Source organism: Abrus precatorius, unplaced genomic scaffold, assembly GCF_003935025.1.
Source record: "Abrus precatorius isolate BTA unplaced genomic scaffold, Abrus_2018 Scaffold3, whole genome shotgun sequence".
NCBI lineage: Eukaryota > Viridiplantae > Streptophyta > Magnoliopsida > Fabales > Fabaceae > Abrus > Abrus precatorius.
This window is the reverse complement of record NW_020874373.1, coordinates 11,373,325-11,397,093: the sequence shown is the minus strand read 5'-3', so window position 1 is coordinate 11,397,093 and position 23,769 is coordinate 11,373,325. Positions and strand designations below refer to the sequence as shown.

Below are 23,769 nucleotides of genomic sequence, written 5' to 3'. Positions count from 1 at the left end.
ACAAAAACACATTTTCTATTTGATAACATGTATGTGAAGCATGCCCTCAAATCAAATATTAAAAGTCTTAAATGTAATGCTTATGTATAATATTAAAGCAAGTTTTTAAAAAGACAAAAAATCTAAGTTTTAATGGATGAAAAATATTTTTATCTTAAATAAATTAGACTACTTAAATATTCCAGTGTCATTTATTTGACAGTATGATTATAAATAATTAAAAACAATATGTTTATACAATATTTGAAGAACGTCGTCAAAACATAGCAATGTTAACATAGATGACACACTATTTACTCATGCATAGTAGTGTGAACATCAAATACATATGAAATTATACTAAAAAGTTGACTTGATAAAGTTAAAATAGACATAAAAAAAAACAAATAATTAATTATGTAGAAAAAGTAAAAATGAACTTTTCACACTTTTCTATTTGTATATTACTTTAAAAAGAAGAAAAAGTCATTAGTATAAGCCTACAAGTATATTCAGTACGAAAAGGACATGAACACATCAAAAGATTATAAAAAAAGTAATCTAATGTGTTTAATAAATAAATAAAGTCTCTAAAATACACATTTTTTAAAATTTACAAATTAAAAACACTATGGTACCGAAGGATAAGAAGTTACTTAGAAGTGCATAAAAAATACTCTTTAGAATCAATCTTTCTTAAACTTTTATTCTTTTTGAATATATTTCTCTTTGTAAAAAAATGTTATTGTTTGTCTAGAGGTGCATTTTTAAAAACACTTTTAGTGTAATTTGTTTTTACTTGAAGATGTAGTGTTAAAAAATAATATTTTGGGTAGTATAAGCTTGAAAAAACTATTATAAAAATACTTAACTGTGAGATACTTATTAATACAACGTGAGGACTGAAAGAAGTTTTTAAATTTGAAGATGAATTAGTATAAATTTTTTAATGTATCTTTTCGAACTTTACTAACCTTATAACTTCATTGAATCAAAATTTATTAAAAATTCTAAGAAAACATTCGACCTTTCTTCTATTTTCTATTTCATGTAACGTACATATTTATTTATTTATGTTAAAATAAATTGTAATACAACTGCAGTATTGTGACCACTAAATACTGAATGATTTAAAATTTGAATGAAAGAGCAATTTAACAAAACTTTTAAATCATAATTCAATTGATTTAATTAAATACATTAGTAGTTTTACAAATATTAAAATAAAAACATAATAAAAATAATTAGACAAAAAAAAAACTTAACGAAGAATTAAGTTTGATCTTTAAAAATATTAATAAATAAATAATTCAAGGGAAAATTGTATAAAAAAATGTTTAAGAGTTAATTTTCTTTTGTCAACTAAAAGGAGTGTTGCATAACATACTTTCTATAACTCCTTTTAACCCATTTTCAGTTATTACCTAAAATTTATTGTAAATTACTAAGAGTGACAATTATTAAATTAAAAAAAAAAATCACATAATTTTTGTTACCTTTCAATAAATTTTGACAAATTAATGTGTGTTTAAAAGAGTACTTAAAAAAATGTTACTAATATTTCTTCACAAATAGGCATATTTCTTTGCTTAAACATTTATATCAAAAATTAATTTTCCCCTAAAGTAAATGTAAACGGATCATAGATGAAATCATGAATAAGAAAAGTAGCACGGGTCATCAAGGAGACAAGAATCAACAATTTAGCTTCATTTAGAGTTGTCATTGCACATTTATCTGTATATACACAACCCTCTCACTACGGTAGGGACAATTCTTAAACTAGTAACACGGAAACAGATCATAAATCTTTCATACAAATGTATTAAAATTGAAAAAAAGCTGTCCCAACTTCTTATATATTCTACCTTATATGACATTTTACTAAGATAACAAAACTTATATCTTCAACTACCTTCACAAAATTGACCCTCCAGCACTTTCATTGGAGTCCTTACAGTCTAGGGTCCTTGATCCTTAAGCCTTTACATGCATTTACCATGCAGTAGGACTAGGTACCTTGTCCACATAAGGACGGTCATAAGCAAAACTTCCCCTCCTTCCTCCTCTATTGTTTCTTCTCCCTCTATTCACATGATACTCATTACCATTATATGCATGACTCTTAGACCATGACATGTTTTCTCTCCTTCTGTTATACCCATCCCATGCACCCCAATTCCCATTCCCACCATTTCTTCCTTTGCTCAGTTTGTGCATGTCACCACCAAAATGCTCTCTCTGATTCCATCCCCACAAATCGTTCTGACGGTGCTGCCACTCGTATTCTTTTGCTTGTTCAACAGGAGCATAGTGCTGTTCCCAAGAGTCTACTCCATTGTTTTCATGCACATTTGAGTCCCAACCTTGGTCAGCAGAATTTGGATCAGAAGCCTTTGGTACTACTGCTTCATCATCGCCCCATCCAGTGCACGAAAATGACTGCTGATTCAAGAGGAAAGGACTACCTAGAATCACAACCTCCTCGTCTCTCTCTCCCTCACTAGGGACCTTTACTTCTCTTTCCAAGTCCAGAACAAGTTCAGGGTCAACACTTGAATTCCAATCCACATTGTCAATGTAACTGTTGGGATCAGGCAATGATATGTTGCAGGGAAGGCCATTGATCTCAGCCCAAAACCTACTTTTAGCATTGTCAAATGCCTCTTTGACAGCCGAGTCATCCCAGTTTATCACATTGTCATGCAGATACATATACTTCTTGCTTTCGATTAGCTTTCTCCATGGAACTGAGCCAACTGTAAAACAGAACTTCTTTTCCCAAGAAGGCACTGTAGAATGCCAAGTATCTGTGAACCGAGAACAAAAAGAAATCAGCTGATAATTTAAGGAAGGCCTACTATCATACCAAGACTATATAACAATAAAAATAGTGTCTTGCAGTCTAAAAATAAAAAACATGGTTTGTACAAAAGGAAAGCTGAGAAACAATATGTAAATTGGAAGACAGGAAAGGGCCTCAGAAAAAAAAATGAATATATTTTCATAAGAGAATTTACATCAGAAATCTATATGAAGACATAACACACAAAATGAATCTGAAGTAAAAGGGCTATCCACAAAGAAAACTGCTTTAGTAATAACACAGATATTTTCAACTTTTCACAGATATTTTCCACTTCACATGTGATCATGAATTATTCATACATTCAATTTCATAATACCGTGCATATGCTTCTAACATACGTGGCAAAGGAATGAAAAGGGGAGAAATTTGTGGAGAAAAAGTATCAATAGTTCCAAATGATATCTAGAGCAATAATTACTCAGTATGTTTGTTCAATTAAAAATGTCACTGAAAAGATTCAGTTAATAAATATCTAGTTAGTTATAGGCAAAGTCCAGACAGCTACAGTTCAAAACCCGGTGCAAACGACATTTTTAAAGTTCAGAATGTACAAAAGATCAATTGCTAAGCTTTCCAATTCAATAATTGAATGGTGCAGCAATTTGTTTCAAACATGCCTCCAAAGATTCTGTTATTAGATACCTTGACAGTTTCAGTTCAGAACACGACACATCGAATTATTATAAGAATTTATATAAACTATACAAGAAATTCCGTTATCTTTGCATGACTCTATCTCAATTAAATAATGTCACAGTTTACAGTTTGAAACGTGACAAAAATGAAAAATGCTACATGTAGAAAAGAGACTATAAAAGGAAACTTAGTTTCCCCAAAGCTTCACCAATTTAATGAGGCAAAGTTTTGTTTACAATGTGCACCAAAAGATGAAATTACTAAACATCCACTTCAAAATTGCTCAATCATACACAGTTTGGGCTCAAAGCAAAATCACAAACAAAAATCATTACAAAGCAGAATTTGCAGAAGATCCACTACAAAAGGAATCTTAGTTATAAAGCCCTATCCATTTCAATAATTCAACAACGTCAGGACCAATTAGACCAATACTACCAACGAACTACAACCTAACAACCAAAGAAATGACAGCACTAGATGATAACCTTAGAGGCCCTCCCTTCAATTGTTGAAGCTCTTAGCTACTTTTGTTGACAAGGAAATGAAACCTAAGTCGTCCATCATAACCCCACTAGAGTCACACACAACCAAGTAACTTTAAGCCTTGAATTATTAACCTCAGAGCCTCTTCTCACAAAAGAGGCAGGGGTTTCATAAAAGCACCATCAAACCATAACTCACCCTATGAAAAATAACAATAAATAAAATTAAATCAAATTCAACATACATCTATCTAATTAAAGCTAGTTCCTAGAAACACATGACTTGCACAAAATTAGAAACCCATCCCAACGCACAGAAAAGCTGAAAAACCATAATTACTCATTAAATACACATCATTTTAAAAATAAATAAATAAATAAATAAGGAAATCCCACTTTCTCAAACCAAAACCCCAATTGAAACCATTCAAACGCAACGCGATCACGATATGTTTATCGATTCCACCACTCACCCACTTTATAAAACCTGCCTCAAAACAAATAAAAAAGAACAACGAAACCAAAAGAGCAATCCATGCAACAACTCTAAAAAACAATTATGGGCACTCACTCACAGAAACCAAACCAAAAGAGAAAAAAAAGGTACTAACCCAAAGGTGGCTTTCTGTTATAGGAGGAGGATCGCCAGTGACCCACATGATGATGACTCTCAGCTTGTTGTTTTCTCCAATTAGCCATAGCCATAGGCAAAAGAGAAAAACCCAGAAGAGGAAATTGGAGAAGCTTGCTTGAAAACAGAGCAGAGGCACAATAGAAGAAAAAATTAATGAACTTTGGCAAAAGACAGGGATTTAAAGAATTGATGAGGAAAGAGAGAGAGAGAGAAAGAAAGAAAGAGAGAGAGAGAGGTGTGAATAAGGTGACACCACACAAAGACAGAAACAAAAGAAACGGTGATGTGGGAGAGAGTGAGAGAGGAAGAAGAGCATGAAATTAAGGAGCTTGTAGAAGGGTCAATGGACCCCAGACAGAGGAAACGTTCGCAGGTTCTCTGTCACGCTTTCGAAGAAGCGTTTCCTTCCAAGAGAGACCCTATCATATTCGTTTCAGTATTTATAGCACATGGTTTTCCTTGTCTTTTGCTCTTTTACTTCAGTATTCTTATTTTCCTAATATGTTAATCTTATATAATAATTTAATAAGAAATTATTTTAATTTTAACTTTTTAAATATGTGCAATTTTGTACACATGAAAAATTATGTACAATAATTTTTGATAAGAATTATAAAATTTAATATAATTAAATATTATAATTTTTAATAAAAATTTGTTACATTTATGTTATATAATGTTACATATATTAAAAGTTATTTAAATTTAATTAATAATATTTAAATTTTTGTGAATTTAATTGTATTAAATATTTGAAAAAAGAACTTTAATATTTATATTAGTTTTATCAATTTTAAACATATTTATTTTTTAATATGTATTTAATGATATATGATAATAAATTTTTAAAAATTATAATATTATAATATAATATAATAATATTAAACATAATTTATTAAAATGGTATATTAACAGCATAAATTATAATGTAACTTTTTTTTAATGAGTGTCTTACGCATATAATAAAAGTTAATAAATAATATATTTTTATTAAAATTTATTATACAATAAAAATATTTTTAATGTGCTAAATTTTTTAATAAAAAATATAAAATAATATAATTAGATAATTGTGTAAATTCTTACATTATTTAATTTTAATATGTTCTTAGTATAAAAATTTGTGTATTATTAATTAATTAAAAATGACTGTGAACATGGCATTTAAAGTAATTATTATAAATAATTTTTATTATAGGCAATTTATAGTTAAATACTAATGTAAAGAAAGTAACTATTATATTTTTAACGTATTTTAATTAAATTTTTAAATAATATAAAAATTACTGTTAAAAAATGTAATTGGAATACCTAGATAGTATAATAAGTTCAAAACTAATATATAACTATGGCCAAAATAATTATAATATTTAATTTAAACATCATATTTATTGTATATTATAATTGATTAATTATGTAAAAAAATTTACTTATATACATTAATATTAAACTCATATATTTAAGTTTATATAATTTAATTATACTGTAGTTTTAAAAAATAGAGTATTATTTTGTTAAATTATTAAATTATATATATAATCACAAAAGCTAAATGATAATACTTTTTCTTACAGATTTTTAATATAAAAATAATACAAAATTTAATTGAAATACATTTATCATGTAAATTATTTTATGTTATTATTCAACAGTTTTCATGAATTTCTTGTAAATTTTTTAAAGAAGACTACAATAAAATTTTTTAAATAAATTTGACATTTTAGATTTTTAATTTTATTTTTTATTTTAGTTTGGACCTTTAGTTTTTTAAATTTATTGTTTATTTCAATTTAGTATTTTAAATTTTTTACTATTTTATTTTAAATTTTTTAGTTTTTAAATATCAATCAAACAGATCATTTTTTAATTATATTTAACTTTATTAATTAAATAGAAGGAAAAAATGACAATTATAATAATGGTAATAATTAAAAAATTAAATATATATATATATATATAAACTTATTTAATTTCTGTATAAAAGTAGAAATAAAAAATAAAATAATAAATTATTAATTTTACCAAATTTCTCGTATGAGTACATGCTTCTACCTTCAGTACATCTTTTCATTCACTGCCTTTTTAGCACTCCGTGAAAACAGATGAAAACTAACAAGAGATGTGACAAAACCACATTACTATTCCACTGTGTTTAGTTGCAGATATAAATAGTAATAAAATAAAGCTTATAATTAATATGAAGCAATTACATATTGGTGAATGTGAAGACTGAAGAGAACCGTCGTCTGATAGAAAAATACTTTTACTGCTTGTTAAAAATATTTTTAAAGTTTCAGTAATTATAAAAATTAAAGTTTTATTAATCTCAATTTTTAATTACTAAAGTAAATTTTAGGTTTAAATATGTTTTATATTTTCATTATATTTTAATAATATTTTAATTTTAATTCTTTTAAACTATTTTTTTATCTTTATATTTTCACAAATTTATATTTTTTAGTTTGTATTACTGAGTTAGTTTATTAAGAGACAGTCATATATTAATTTTTGGTTAGATAATGTTAAGAGTGGGACTAAAAATAATAATTTGTTAAAGTATAGATATTAAAAAATTATTTGAAGGGAAAATAATAATTTGTTAAAGTAGAAATACTAAAAAAATATTTGAAGGGATAAAGAAAAATTATTAAAATTTAAGGATTAAAAATATATTTAGGTCTAAATTTTATTAAAAATATATTTATTATATTTAACTTATAAAAATACAATATTTTTTAAATAAAATTTTACTATTATTTTTTTTAATAAACATGGTTAAAAACCCAAATAAAAAATAAAAAGGGAAGCTTTATAAAAAGTAGTAGTTAGTACATTTTGGTTACTTCTCAAAGAGATGGTTAAACCTTATAAACTTAACACTTCTGAACAAAGTCTTAATTTTGCTAATTACAAAATAGAAATAATAATTATTACTCTAGATATTAACTATTAAGGAAATGATATTTTTGGAGTCACCAATTATTCAAATAACATGTATATTCTATCAATGACTAGGGAAATTGATAGAAATCTAATTGAGTCATGTCTAACACTAAGTAAGGTTAGAAACTCTTTTTTTAGTATAGGGAATTTTAAGTCCCCTAACCCTGATGACCTTTATGCTCTTTTCTTCAAAAATCAATGAAATTTTTTAGCCCTTCACCTTTTCAAACTAGTTTAAGACATTTTTAATAACCCTAAAGAAGTTGTTGCCATTAATGACACTATTATCACTCTAATCCTTAAAGTTGAAAATCATGAATATATTAGGTAGTTTAGGTCTATATCTCTTTGCAATGTTAGTTATAAGATCATAACTAAAATCTTGGCTAATAGAATTCGAGGGTCTTTGCCTCACATTATCTCTGCCAGCCAGACTAGCGTCATTCTTGGAAGATAAGGCATTGATAACATTCTTATTTTATAAGAGATCATCCATTCTTTTGAAAAACTTAAAAATAGGTCTAGTTATATGTTCATAAAGCTTGATCTGGAGAAAGTCTATGATAAAATTAGATGAAACTTTATTTCTGAAACTAATTCAATTAATTGGCCTAAGTCAAAGATCTCTAAACTCATAAACTAATGTATTTCAACTTCATCCATGACTATTAATTAGAACAAACATAAGGATTAAGAGTTTTAACCCCTCTAGGGGTATTAGGCAAGGGGATCCTATACATCTTTGTTATGTGCATGGACAAACTTTCCCATCTAATCCAAGATCAGGTCAATAACAACCATTAGGTCCCTTTCTCTTTTAATAATGTTGGCCTCAAATCTCTCATCTTTTGTTTGGGGATGATATAGTTTTAGTGGCTAAAGTTGACACTCATAATGCTAAAACAATAAACTTTATCTTGAATATGTTTTTCTCTACTTCTGGTCTTTCTGTAAATAAAGAAAAATCATTTGTGTACTTTTCTAAAATTTGTGACCATGCTATTAAACAAAATCTTGAACTTATCCTTAGCGTCAAGAGCTCTCCTCTTTTTGGTAAATATCTATGTGTCCCTCATAATCATATCAAGCCCTCTAGGAAGGATTTTGTTTTCATAATTGACAAAATAAGGAAGAAACTCTCAACTTAGAAAATAAATTCTTTATCCCTTGCATGAAAAATTACTCTTGCTCAATCATGTATTATGAACATACCTAATTATTTCATGCAAACAATGGTTATTCCTAAAACTATTTGTAATGAAATAAACAATATTTGTAAGAAGTTTATTTAGGGATCCTTAAATAATAGGAAATGTCATTTAATTGGCTGGGACAAGATATGTAAACCTAAAAGTGAGGGAGGTCTAGGATTTAGAAACATTTGCCTAGTCAATCAAACTTATATCATGAAACTGTGTTAGAGACTAATTGCAACTCCTAATGATCTATGGGCCAAAATTTTGTATAGTAAGTATCATTTTTCTCTAGGGAATAACATTTCTTTGAATACTAGCCATAATTTTTCCTTCTAATGGAAGAGTATAGTTTCTGTTTGGGATTGTTTTTATAAAGGCCTAGGCTGGATAATAGGAGATGGCCGCACAACTAGGTTTTGGGAGGATAGTTGACTTCATGATAATCATGTGTTGTCTAGCAGTGCTACCCCTCCTATTCCTGAGGAGGAATTAAGCAATCCAGTAGCCTTTTTTCTAATTAGGGTAACCAGGGTTGGACCAAAATTAAGAATGTGCTCCCTGGGTCTAGTGTGATATCATTTTCCACATTAACTCCCCTGTTTTAGCCAATGGTCAGGATCAAATATATTAGAAATTAGCTAGCAATGGTATTTTCTCAATTAAGTCAACCAATAATTTAATTTCTAGTAATCATCAAACCTATACTTAACATAATAAGACCTTTAAATTGGTTTGGGATTGGGAAGGTCCTCCTAGAATTTCTACTTTTCTATGGAAAGTTGCTTATTGTAGGCTTCTAACCAATGAGGAAAGATTTTATCACAAAATGGCTGCCTCTGCATGGAGGCCCCTGAAACAATTACTCATGTTCTCAGGGAAAGTTGGGTTGCCAATACCATTTAGAATCAAAATCTCCCTCCTAACAAGTAGGTGTCATTTTTTAGCTTTGGGCTTTTCAATTGGCTGGAATTCAATCTGACCAAATAAAATTTTCCTTTGTATCTAATTTGGAATAAAGTTTTTGAATTAGTTTCCTAGAATCTGTGGAAAAACAAAAATAACTTTATCCTCCAGAATAACTCTTTAAATAATAATGAGTTGTTAAACAAAATTTTTCTAGATATTGATTACCTTCTTTTCTGTTGTAGATATAACTAGAAGAACAACACTAGTTTTTGGGGAACTTTTATCCAGGTGAAGTAGCTGCCTCCTTTGGATAGACATTTCAAGATCAACATTGATGACTCAGTCTCTCACTCTTTAGGTCATGCTAGTTGTGGTGACGTAATTCGTGACTTTGTTGAACAATTCATTGCTGATTTCTACAGAGATTTAGAGTTCTGCCACTCAACTGTTGCTGAACTGTAGGAATTTTATTAGGGTGTTCAACTAGTTATTGATAGAAAAATTTACAATTATTATTTAATTGAACTCAACTTTTAAAATTAAAATTAATATTTAATTATATAATATATTAAATATGATATTAATTACTTAAAAGATGTAATTATTATTTTTACTTAATTTGGAAAATGTTTAATTTTTTTAGTTAATATATTTTTTTTTAACTTAACATTATGTATATTTAGTCTTCATTGATTTTATTTAAAATTCTCAAACTATTTTTTTGTCTAAATATTTGAAAAATCGATGATAAATTTATTAATTGAAATTATTTCACATATTTAAAATTAGTAAAATTTTTACAAATTTTGATTTTTTTTTATTTTTTAAAGATGATTAGAGTTTGAAGATGGACAATTTTGAATTATTTGGTATGTTTTGATTGAAATTTGATATTTTAATGGGTATGTATTGAGAAAAAGAAGTTTAGAACAATTCAACTAATCTAATTTTGAATATTTTAAATAATAATTACGAATTTAAAAGTAAAAAATAGTAAAATTTATATAATTTTAATAATTTTTAATTAATAATAAAAAGTATATTAATAACGTGGTAAATAATCTTTAATTGGTATTCAAGATAGTCAATAATTTCTTAACAATGGCTACTATACTTGACACTTTTACAAGGGTTATTATTTTTATTTGTATTTCTTTAAGGTTGAATTAAAATATTAAAAATAGTAATTTTAATAAAAATAAGTATATCTATTATATTAAAATTTTATATAAGCATAATAATTTATTAAAAATATTATTATAATTATCTAAATTTAATTTTATGAGTTTGAAGTTAACATTTTCCTTTATATAATAGGAAAAGTGTATATGATCTTTGTAACACCTTAAATTTAATTTTAATTAAATAATAATTTCATAAATCGGATAACCAAATTTTTATAAAAGATTTCGAAATAAGGGAAGGGTTACAAATTAATATCAAATAACTGCTACAAGACTAGTTCAATTACAACAATTTCAAAATAAAATCTAAGTCCTATAGCAATCTATCCGTCCCTTCACTGAGTCTGGTGCTGATCGTCTTGATTACTTGAAAATGAATGTAAGGGTGGGTACTTTACACTACCCAAAAACACACAATCAACGTAGAGTCTCACCTCTAGAACATTTCCAATATATTCAACAAATACAATCACAGGCAGCATTTCACATCTATAAGTATAATACACAAACTCGTGCATACGCACACCAGCCACACTCACTGTAGTACTGTGATCACAGATTTTCACTAGGAATGGTTGCCGATTACCCCCGCCTCACGGATACCACGTGGGTAGTCACAGGTCGCTCAGCAAAGATAATGGTCAAAGGTTTAGTCAGGAAAAGAGTGTGTGGCCCGTGGTGCACCCGTTCCACAGTCAGTGTCACCATCACTCTCTCCTCCCCAATGTATTTCTACCATCCTCATTCCTACACCCCCAGTGTATCGCTGAACCATTAACAACACATTACAATGGTGCTAACATGCCCCATTCACATACATTTCATTCATACACACAATATTTATGCTTGCACACGGCACAACCTATATGCAATTCACATTACATGGCACATGGCCTATATCCATCTATATTACACGGCCCTCGGGCCCACATTTGTTCACAATATTCATTAATTCATCTATAAATGACATTCCACCACACACAATTTTTCCCATGGGCCTAACTATTCCAGCACACATCACAATGCACACCAATTTTCATCAAACACATCATTTCTACTTTCTATCTCAGCCACATGGCATTAATCACAAAACACACAAGAATTATAATACATTGAGATAGGGTAGAGTCCCCCCTTACCTCGAATTGAAGACTCACACTCGGATTTAACCACGGACGTGCTTCCTACACAGATTACGGCCTAAACACATGGAGGAATTCCATGAGAACTCCAAGAAATCGAGAAACAGAGAAAAGGGGATGAGAAACGAAACTCTAACCATTAAAACTCACCTCCAAGTGTTTTTCACACGGATTTAACCTTCAATCAAGCTCCCAAATGGCTTTGGAGGCAATTAATATGTGTAATAGGGCTTTGAGTATGAGAGGATCCAAGGGATTTCGAAGGGAGAGGGAGAAATAACTCTTCCCAAACCCTAATCCCTTTTAAATACTTTTTTGATCGTGACACTCTCACTACAGCGAAATATTCTCGCTACAGCGACGCCATCTGTCGCCACAGCGAAAATCTCAGATGAAATTGCACTCTGGTTTCTGCAGAATCCCGTTACAGCGAGACTGCACTCAGAAATGCTCCCAAAACTGTCGCTTTCTTGTTACAGCGAGAAGGTGACAGTTTTAGTCCTTCCTCCCAGGGCTCTCTCGCTGCAGTGAGAACAGCCCAGAATCACACCCTACACTTAGGCACTCAGCCTATTTCAGCCCTATCTAGTCATGCATACACACATCCATATACTTAATACACATAAACATCATTATCAAGTAAATCTACACACACACACACATATATATATATATATATATACATTTAGATTTATATAAATAACAATAATTAATACTACAAAATTCGGGACGTTACAATCTTGATTAATATAATATAGTGATGTAAATGTGCTTGAGCAAGATGATGCAAATGCTTATGTTTAGGGTGCATAAACTACTTCCACTAATTGAGACCCATTTCCTTACGTTAGAGAACATGGATTAGACATTCCTAGGTTAGATATTAGGCATTGGAATGCACCAAGATTAATGGGGTTCTTGAGATATCTATTACAATATTAAATTATTATGTTGTAATTATTTATAATAAAAACCTTTAATTATTTGTCATTTTATTTTTTTTCTTAAATTAGACAATGTCAAAGTTTAATTTCTTTTCATTAATATATTATTTTAATAAAATAAAAAATTTATGATATTAAACTAAAAAATAATAATTCTAAAATAATTATTTACTATCAATCAATATATTGAAATGTGGTCTTTAAAATTAATCGGTTCTTAACATTATTAAAAAAAATCCGTAAACAAATAAAAAAATATTATAAACCATATTACTAAAAAAGTATAGTAAAGCTTTATGTGTAGAGAATGGTTGATTTTTTACTAGAGATTTGAGTATAAAGTTGCAACTTTATTCAAAATACTTAAAGCAATTAGACTTGTATATGTATTTATTATATTTTTATTTTTATTTTTTTTAATTAATGTAAGACTTGTTTATTTTTTAAGAATAAATTTAAGAAGTAATGAAAGTTAAGAGAAGATGAGAAAAAACTAGATTATGAATGCAAACAAGGAAAGAAAGCACAATTATTTGAGGTTCAAAGTAATTTCGAAAAATAAGATAACTTGGTTTGCGGTTAAGAAAATATTGGGATTGTTTATTTATAGTTTGTTAAGTTAACAAAAAGAAAAAAAAACATTTATTGGTTGTTATATAATTTTAACTGTAAAAATAAACTATTTTTAGTGCTACTTTTTGCTGTTATAAATAAATTAAAAAAACAATTAAACGTTAAAAGTTATCTTTTAGGTATATAGTATGATAAAATGCTAGTGCTCTAGAGAGATACAATACAATATTGTGATTGAATATGGACAATATTTTGTACGTGCATGGGCTGTTTCCACTGAGAATTTTAATAACTTTTGAGTCAGTAACATGTATAAAATATGCTTATACATACCTCATTTTATCAGAAGAGTCACACCCCGTGATCTCTTTCTTATCACTATCATTCCCCTACAAATTATTTGAATCTTTCAGCAATAAAATAAGAAAATTTTGTTACATTTATCCACACTTGTCTGATAAATCTTATTTTAAAAAACAAGAAATAGTTATTCTACAAATAATTTATTTCTTTGATATAAAATATTAAAATCTTTTAAAAAAAGGATTAACTACCTATATATCCTTCTTTTATTATAAAACACACATAAAAATAAATAAATTTTACATTGGTTTTTGTTTTAAGTCGAATACTATCGTACTTTGAGAAATTTAGGACATGTACTGATGTATACAGTTGTGAACACTAAAATTTTGATTTTTAAAAAAATTAAATTTTAATATGACAAAAGAAGAACAAAAATAAAAGATTTTAAGGAAAAAACCAAAAATTTGTCTTAATAAAATAGAAGAAATTTAAAATTAATTTTTAAAAGAAAATAGAATATAACAAATAATTAAACTCTTAAACTAATGTTACTTTATACATAAAAAGGAAAATTTTCATATTTTTGGCATTTTATGAAAATTCTAACAATAAAAGATGAGAGAAACTATAAGAAAGAGGTTCAAGAATTTTGGGAGGAGGAGATTTTTCTGAAAAAAAAAAAAAAGAGTGCTATTGAAAAGGAGGAAGAACAAAAGGTAAATAAAAAATTTCAAAACCATCAAATAAGTTTTATCATGCATTTTATATATATTTTTTTCTTCATGCATATTTTATATTTAAAATAAACATTTCATATATCAAATCAATCCCAAATGACAAAAAAATAAAAATAAAACTCAAACCACTACTTCAAACATCCAAGTCTCATTACCTCTCCACTCATTCTTCCATCCATGATCGTCCACAAACATAGAACTCATCATAGAAGCTCATTTCCTACCCTTCTTCCTTTCTTTTCCTTTTTCTCACACTAACCTCTACCACCCAAAACTATGACCTCCATTAGCCTCACCCCCACTCTTTCATAATCTCTTTTATTTTTCTTGGTAAAAAGTAAACCCCTAACCCTAAAGTCATTCTCCTTTAAATCTAAAAATTTTAAATTTTGGACCATTTTACCTTTTTTTTAAAAATTTATTATTATTTTTTTGGTCTAAAATATGTATTTTTATTATTATTTAGCTCAACATACAATTTCTTATTTCAGTTTTATTTATTTATTTATTCATCATTATTTTTTTAGTAATATTATTATTTATTATTTATTATTATGATAATTATTAATTTATTTAATAAATAAGTTCTTATTATTTTTTTAATGTTAGCCTAATTTAAATAAAAAGTTTTGATTTTAATTTATTTGTTTATTTTAATTCTCTTAATACTATTTACTTTATAATATTATATTTGAGTTATTTTTTTAATTTATCTCATCCTAACATTAACAATAAATTCTTCCTATTTTTTTTTTATATTCCATTATTTATATCTTAATTATCATGTTGATTATTTATTCTTTAAGATTGTAATTTTTTATTTCATTTATTATATATTTGTAAAATATTGATGTGATTTAATTTTATATTTATGATTACTTTCTCTTATATTATGAATAGTAAATTACTTTTTTTAATAAATATAATATAATTACATCAATTTATAATACTAACGTATAACTTCTCTATCATCGTGTCTCATAAATTGATAAAGTTTATGTGTATTTACGTTTCAAAGACTTTATGCAATATTAGTTTATCATATATCATCTTTAATTAATTAGTTAACCACCTTAATAATAAATCAAGATATATTCTCCTTCTAATTACTAACTTATAAATAAATCAACTAATTTAAATATAAATTACTTTATTAACGAAACAATTTATAATGTTAACATGTAGCAACGCTACCTTTATCGTTATAAATTGTCAAAAACCTATGTGTACCAACATTACCTTAAGTTTTATATGATATAAATATATCAAATGAAATTTTTAATTTTTTTTAAATAAGTATCTTCTTTAATCAATTTAAATAAATTTTTCTTTTATTAAAATGCAATTAATTTTATATTTTAAAATTTCTTAAGTCATACTTCTAATTTTGATAAATTAAATAATTAAATATTTCTTTACTTATTTATATAAATTTCTACAACATTAATGTATAATTTACATCGTCTTCAACTGTTCAATAAATTATAAGAGATTTATGTATAACTTATGTTATCTTAAATTCTCTTTCAACGTTAATTATAATTTAAAAATATAAATTCAAATATTTCATTTACAAATAAAAACATATTTTAACGATTTGCAATATGGTTATGTGATCTTTTTTTACCTTCCATATTATTTCTTGTAATATACGTGTATAACCGTGTTATCTCATATTTTAAATATTATTTAATAAATTAATCTCAAAAAAATCTTCTTTATTAAACTTAATTTTAATTATTCAACTTCGTAATTTTTAAACAGAACTACGTGACTTTAAGTTTTTTATTCTACTTGAGAATAGGTAGGAGTGAGAACCAGTTCCTTCAAGTCAAAATAATTTTTTAAAGTATCCATTAACATTTTAATAAATAATTTATCTTTTTTAAAATAAAAAAAATAACAATAATTGTTATTTATGAGTTAAATAAATATTTTTAAAAACTAAAATAATTTTGCACAATTAATTTTAAATAACTATTTTTCAAAAAACTAATCTTTTCTTACACATAAATGACTTTCAGACTCATTTTTTGTTTCAAAGATAATTTTTTAAAGTTTTTCAAGAATTTTTTTAATAAACTTTGGTAGCAACTATTTTAGTTTTTTTTTAAAAATATTTTTATTCATAAAATATATTTTTTAAATATATTTTTATCGTACTATTGTAATTGTCTGGTTGCGACTATAGCAAAACATTTAAAGCTCAAATAACTGTAATTAATTTGCTAAATCGGAAAAGTTTTGCATGGTTAATACATAATAATTAATTTTACACTTATTTATGAGTCATTAAGAGGAAATTAGTGATGGCAATTAACATCATATCAAAAAAGAAAGTAGCAAAAAAAGATTTAATTATGAATGCGTTTAATTTTGATTGCTTGCTTTGTAATGTACACTTGTTTAATGTTGGAGACTATAACAGGTTGTGAAATCTACCACAATGGAAGAAAGAATCGATGACAAAAACAATTGTTTTATGCATATTTTGTAGAGTGGTATAGGGTTTCCCTGTTGTCCGACAATGGAGAGTGGAAACGTAATCAAAAAGTGGGTAACATTTATCCCTTTTGTTCCTCACTTTCTAATTCACAGCCATAGGCATATTTATAATACAGTGCCATTATATGCCATATAAAAATGCTCATAACAATGGAGAAAAAAATCTCACAGATCTTGAATAACATGCACAATTTATCTATTTTTTCATTTTTAAGTTTATGTAAATACAACAAATTATTGCAAGAATTTGTAGCTCATGTTAGGTGTAAGGACGGTCATAAAAATTTTAAGTACAATATTTGGTTATACTACTAATAAAAAGATTATAGTAACTGAAATAAATTATTTGTTTAATAACACTCAGCTAAGGTGAATCTATTTTATGCAAAATTTCTCATCTAATTCATAAAAGAAATGACATGCTCTTGAGTGTTATGTAAAGTTATAATATTTAAATTTTAGTTGCCGATGGGATTTAAACTACTTGTGCAGTCAACTATTATTTATGACCGTAAAACTTTGAAGAAATAGCAAGATAAAAAAGTGGGAATAATATAAATAAAAATATTAAAAATACTAGAACTGACTGAGTATTGTAGTGACACTCCTATTGAGGAGAAAATAACATAAAATTAGTTAAAGTGATTTAAACATGTACAAATAAATGTATAAGATCGTTAGAGCTACTGATATACAGGACTAATTGTATAGTTTCCAGTGTGCAAATTGCAAAATGAAAAGGGAGGTTAAGAACAACATTAAATATATTTATTAAAAGTAATTTTATGATAAATAATATATTTAATAATTTATATTTTGAGTGAATTCAACAACATTATATCATCAATTACGTAGTCAATATTACATAATGATTTTTGTTGTTGGTATTTTTAAAAATATTTTGGATAAATTTGAAAGTTGTCAAATATTTTAACATTTTTAATCTAATTTTATTTAATTAATTCACCTTTTTACTTTATTAGTATTTTATTTGTGTTTTCATTAATTAATGTATACAGTATAAAATTCCAAATCTAATACTCCCTAGCTTTATTTATGAAACCCTTATGACAATTTTTTGGAACTGTACTTCATTTTTCTAGTAATCTTCCTAATACTTTATTTTAAAAATATTAAATGAAAGAAAATTATTAATCTTAGTATTTAAGGCTAAATTTTAAAAAATATTTTTTTATTAAAAATATATTTATTATACTTTTATAACTTTAATATAATAGTTTTATTTTTAATTACTTTTTTATGTTAAAACTCATCTTTAAAGATTCAGGTAAATAAAAATTTAATTAAAAAATATATACATTTATTATCTTAAAAATATGTAATACACTTAATAATTTTATATTTTATAATTAAGAAGAGATGTAGACATAAAATGTAAAATAATTTAGAATTAGTCATTTTCTAACGTTTATAAAAAAACTCATAACAAAAACTTTCGTATAATAAGTTTTATTAAAAATTATAAAATATTACAGGATTAAATGTTATAAATTTTAATAAAAAATTGTATTTATTAGAAATAGACATTACAAAAAGTTGTTCAACTAAATCATATAAATATAAAAAACTGTTAAAAACATTAATGCATTGAGTTTTTCAAAAAAATTAATTAAAATTTGTTAAGTTTATCTTTGTTTAAAGTCAAACTTTATTGTCATATTAATTATTGACAAGGTAGCCATGCTAAATATTTATGAGGGCAATAATAATAATAATAATAATAATAATAATAATAATAATAATAATAATAGTGATAATAATAATAATAATACTTCTAAAATTCTGTAAATATTTTTTATATTAAAGAATATATAAACTATAAGTTTTAATTTGAAATAATTTTATGAAAGGGATTGAAAATAAATTATAAGTTTTAATATTTTTATTATTTACACTTCCGTTTGTATTTTCTTTGGCATACAAGCTTTTATACAAAATTTGAGAAAGTGGTTGATATTTTAATTCTTACAAAAAAATAATAGTTGTTTTTTTATTATATTATTTATCAAGTATATTGTATTAAAATTAATTTGATAAAATAATAATAAAAGATAAACCTAATGGAATTATTAAAATGTAAAAGGTACAATTAGAAAGATTTATAGGCATAAAAATAAGAAAAATAAAAATGATTGAAGTGGATAATTATTGAATATTTATGATATAAAATATGAAGAGGATTAATAAAAGGATATAATTGAAAAGTCTTACGTGTATGTGGGGGAAGAGAATAGGCATGGAAGTGATGAAAAAGGTATTAGATTTATTAAGAATGAATTGGAGTGGGTCCCATCCAAACTACAAATACAATGATCAATGCAGAGAGAGACAACCAATCAATGCAATTACTTACATTCTCACTATCCCATGCAAATCCAAATACAATTGCTTGCTTTCTATTTCTGTTTCTACTTCCATTTTACTATATTTACTTTACTAACTGTATTGCTTTTTAAATATTTTTATTTCAAATGTTAAGTTTACTATAAATTATTATTCATTTTTGTTGACGACTAATTTTATTTTTAAATAATAAAAAATAATTTTAAAAATTCAAAAAGCTCAAAATTAAAAAATCAAATATAATAAGTATTTTTTTTAAGGTTAGATAAATAGATAAGATATCAGACTAAAAATTGACCGAGTAATTATGGTGATTAAGAAGATAAGGATGGTTTCAAATAATAATAAAAAAATAAAGAGAAAATAATTCTAAGAGCACGTGAGATCAAAGTTGTTAACTAAAAAATTAAATTAGTAAGTATTTTTTTAAGTTAGATAAATAGATAAGATAACAGAGAAAACTTGATTAAGTAATTAAGAAGATAATGATCATTTCAAATAATAAATAAATAAATAAATAATAAGAGAAGGTTTACGAAAGTGAGTGATTAGATAAAATAAAAATTCTAAGAGCACACGGAAATCAAAGTTACAAATTAATAAATATGAGAAAAAGTATACATAATTTTTTAAAATACAAGTATGTAATTAGGTATTCAATAATTATTTTTCATTAATTTTTACATAAATTTTGTAAAAAAATATTTTTTATAAAAATAAAAAAAAAATTCAAATCAATTAATACTAAACTCTACCATGAAGCATGGTCTAGGACGTAGCAAGGGTTTGGTTGTCTAACTACTAACCATGCTGTTCAAATATGTAATGCCCTAACACGTAATTGACTTTATCGTGAAATGCAATCAAATATTTTCAACCATCAATTCTTAATTAATCAGTGGGATTAAAAAATGTAACATAAAATTGAGGTGTAATTTTTTAAAATATTTTTAATGGTCTTTTTTAAATTAAAATTAAAATTTTATGTATTTAAAATTATTGAGTAGACTGCCCAGTCATGTACATTTGATAAAAATAAAACCATTTTGCACATTCAGATTTTTTTTTGTCTCAAAAATAGGTCTTTTCTTTTATTTTAATCCTTACAAAAAAAAAAATTCTTTTTTAATCCCTCATTTCACCCATCTCTAATATTTTTGAAAAAAAAAAAAACATCATAATCATCTTTGCCCACAAAACCTTCACAAAAGTTTTCCTATATCCTTCAAGCTCTTCACATTCAATATTCATTTTTCTTTATTTGATTTAAATTTAAAAACAAAAAAAAGTAAAAATAAGTAAAAATAAGTACACTTATTTTGGCCGAAATAAAAATTTATAAAAAAATGAAAAAAATAATGACAATAAAATTAAAGAAGTGCAGCCTTCTGATCGCATAAACGATTATTATTATTATTATTATTCAGAATTCGATTCATGATACAAACGTATTAATCACACATCATGCTAACAATTCCAATCAATCAATGTAAATGGATAATGTCAAAGGTTAATTTTAAAATAATTGAGAACGACATAGAAACTAAGATAAAAGAACATAACCAGAACATTTTTTCAAGAGAAGAGAGTGATTTCTTATTATCTCTTCATTTTAAAATTAAAAAAAATTTAATTACATAAATACACTTTTAGTTCTTATAATTTTAATTGTTCACATTTAATATTTTTAATTTTTTAAATATTGAAATTATATTTTTCATCTTAAAATTAAAAATTTTATTATATTTTATTTGTTTATATAAATCAATAAAGTGACACATTTTCATTGTTTTATTAATTAATAGATAAATTTTTAAAATAAAAAACTTAATTTGACATTTAAAAACTATAAGAATTAAATGTATACAATTAGAAAGATCAAGATTGCAAGATAAAAAAATTGAACTCAGCCAAATAAAAATAAAATATTTTTAAAAAAATCAAAATTCTGGTAATCTCCTGGTGTTTCATCCACTCAGGTGTATCTATTGATACACTAATCAATTGACAACTAAAAGATGGAGGAAATCCTTGCCTTTCCATTCCACAACTTAATATTTTTTTTATGTGGCAATTTTATCTTTTCTACAGCCCAAAATGTGTGGGCTGATAGCTGAAAAAAGGGACATTACACTGTCTTTCCATTTTGAATTTCTTATGTATTGTCCTAAATATTCTTTTATTTTTCTTTACTCTACTCATATCTCCTATATTTATTATGCACAAGCAAATAAAATTTTGATTAACTGTTATTATTGTATTAGTATTATTAATTAAAAAGCGTTAACATGAGTTCTTAGATTAATTTAAGGTATCTAAAAATATTAATTTTATTAAAATATAATAAGTATTTCAACTTTATTATATTTAGATGTTTAATATTAGTTATAAAGATCGGTGGATGTTAATAAAGTCGTATGAATTTATATTTAAAGGTACTGGTTGATGTTACACATAATGTGGGACTTCCTTGTCCTCAAATGTATGTCCATATTATCTTACATTTTATGTAATATAAATGTATTTTAAAATAAATAATTTTTTATAAATAATTTTCTTTTAATTAAAATTATTTATCTATTTACAAAAATTACCTATTTTCTGAGTTCTTTATTGAATTAAAAAGATGGATAAGAGTGAAGTACATCCATCAACTCATAATTAATTTTTTTCATGATTTGGTTTCTTTGGTAAAATAATTATTTCCTTCTTAATTAATTACTTTTTCACCCATTTAATTTAGTTTGGGGGATAAAATGAATTTTTTTAATAAATCTTCTAAAGATAAATGTATTTAGAGGATCTTGTGAAATTATGTTTTTCACTCTCTTTCTCACACACAAATATATGGTTTAATAGACTTTGAACCAATTTTAAATTAAAAAAGGTTAACATTTACGGCTGATTTTAAGCATTTAAAAGGGAAATTTTTTATTAAAAGTTATTCACTATACTTTTATATTTCTAACATAATAATATTTACTTCTTAAACAAAATTTTACTACTTTTAAATGTCTGAAATAAATTTAAAAGCTGATGTTAACTAAGCTTACATTAATTATTATTTTGATTCACTGTTCTACTCATGGTATCAGTCATGAAACAATCCTATCAAACCTAATACATGATAATCAAGCAATTAAATGAGCCCTGGAAGAAAATGCTAGGGGAACCCACAATGTTGACCAAGAAGCTGTTAAGACAATTCTGATGAGGGTAGTGGAGAGTGAAACAAGGGCTATATTGTACAAGAAGTTGGTCTTGGCCTTTTGGGCTCACGTGGGTCTGAAAAAAGGAGGTGCTAAGGAATAAGTTGTTGTTTTAGTTTGAATGATTCATAGTTGACAAAAAACAAAGATTGAATGATTCATTAGACAATTCCATCTTATTTTAAACAATTCAAATGACGATAACTAATGTTGATTTCATTTTATCTTATTCAACATCTTTTTCTTCAAACTCTACATTTTTAAGTGTCATTGATAAATGTACTTTTTTCCACCATGCCATTATTTACTCTTGATATAAATGTACTGTTTTTTGAATTGTCACACTCCAAGTTCTTGATATTTTTATAATTTTCATTTTAAATTTTTAATACTAGCTGGTTGCGTGCTTTGCAAGAAAGTTCTCGGCCACATCAGAGGTTTAGAAATTTTAGAGTTAATACTAGCAATAGAAGATTATTCCTTTTATACTATAAAATATTAAAAAGAAAAAAACTAATTAAAGCTAACTTTGCTCATGAATGAGTACTTGCAAGCTTATAGATAACCTGCCTCTTTTTCTATGGCAATTATAGTTTTTATTTAGATTCATAGCCCTTATTTTTTTTATAATTTTGCTTCTACTGATTAATTCAAATTAATTGAGTATTTATTTGGAAGGAAGAGCCCCCAAAACTTCTTATGCTTTGGTTGCTTCTGATTATCATCAAAATTTCTTGTATGTTTTTGCATAATCAAGTGAAGTTGCTATCCTTTGTGCATGCAAAATTAGGAACAACTTTTCTAACCTATGCAACCTTGAACGTACTTATATATAATAAATTTTTATTAAAAAACTGTAACATTTAATAGTAGTAATATATTGATTTATGTAATTTTTAATAAATACTTAGAACATATAACTCTTTAATGTTGCATAAGTTAAAAAATTGAATTAGTAAATACACATCAATTAAAAATAGATATAGAAATTTTAATGTTCGCAAATCTATTCCTTCCTTAATTTTTGCAAGTGTTAACATTAACATTATTCATCCAATAGTATGCAAATTCCTTCTACAAAGTGCAATTTATCATCATATTCTTATATTAAATACAAATGCAAAAGCACGCGTTAAGTATAACATATGAAGTAAATT

The 23,769-nt window shown here is 25.6% G+C and overlaps 1 protein-coding gene across 1 annotated transcript; it reads right to left on the bottom strand.

Moving 5' to 3' along the window:
• Positions 1 to 1,664: 1,664 nt before the first annotated feature.
• Positions 1,665 to 5,015, bottom strand: LOC113863327. The gene is made up of 2 exons (XM_027496878.1): positions 4,581 to 5,015; positions 1,665 to 2,789 (listed from the first exon to the last, which is right to left on the bottom strand). The coding sequence occupies exons 1-2, from the start codon at positions 4,672 to 4,674 to the stop codon at positions 1,975 to 1,977; spliced, it is 909 nt and encodes a 302-aa protein (XP_027352679.1). The 5' UTR covers positions 4,675 to 5,015; the 3' UTR covers positions 1,665 to 1,974.
• Positions 5,016 to 23,769: the final 18,754 nt, after the last annotated feature.

Bases quoted from the DNA above. Each gene is read 5' to 3' on its own strand.
- LOC113863327 (XM_027496878.1), bottom strand. From the start codon at position 4,674: ATGGCTATGGCTAATTGGAGAAAACAACAAGCTGAGAGTCATCATCAT. The intron at 2,790-4,580 runs GTTAGTACCTTT...CTCGGTTCACAG, and splicing joins TAACAGAAAGCCACCTTTGG to ATACTTGGCATTCTACAGTG.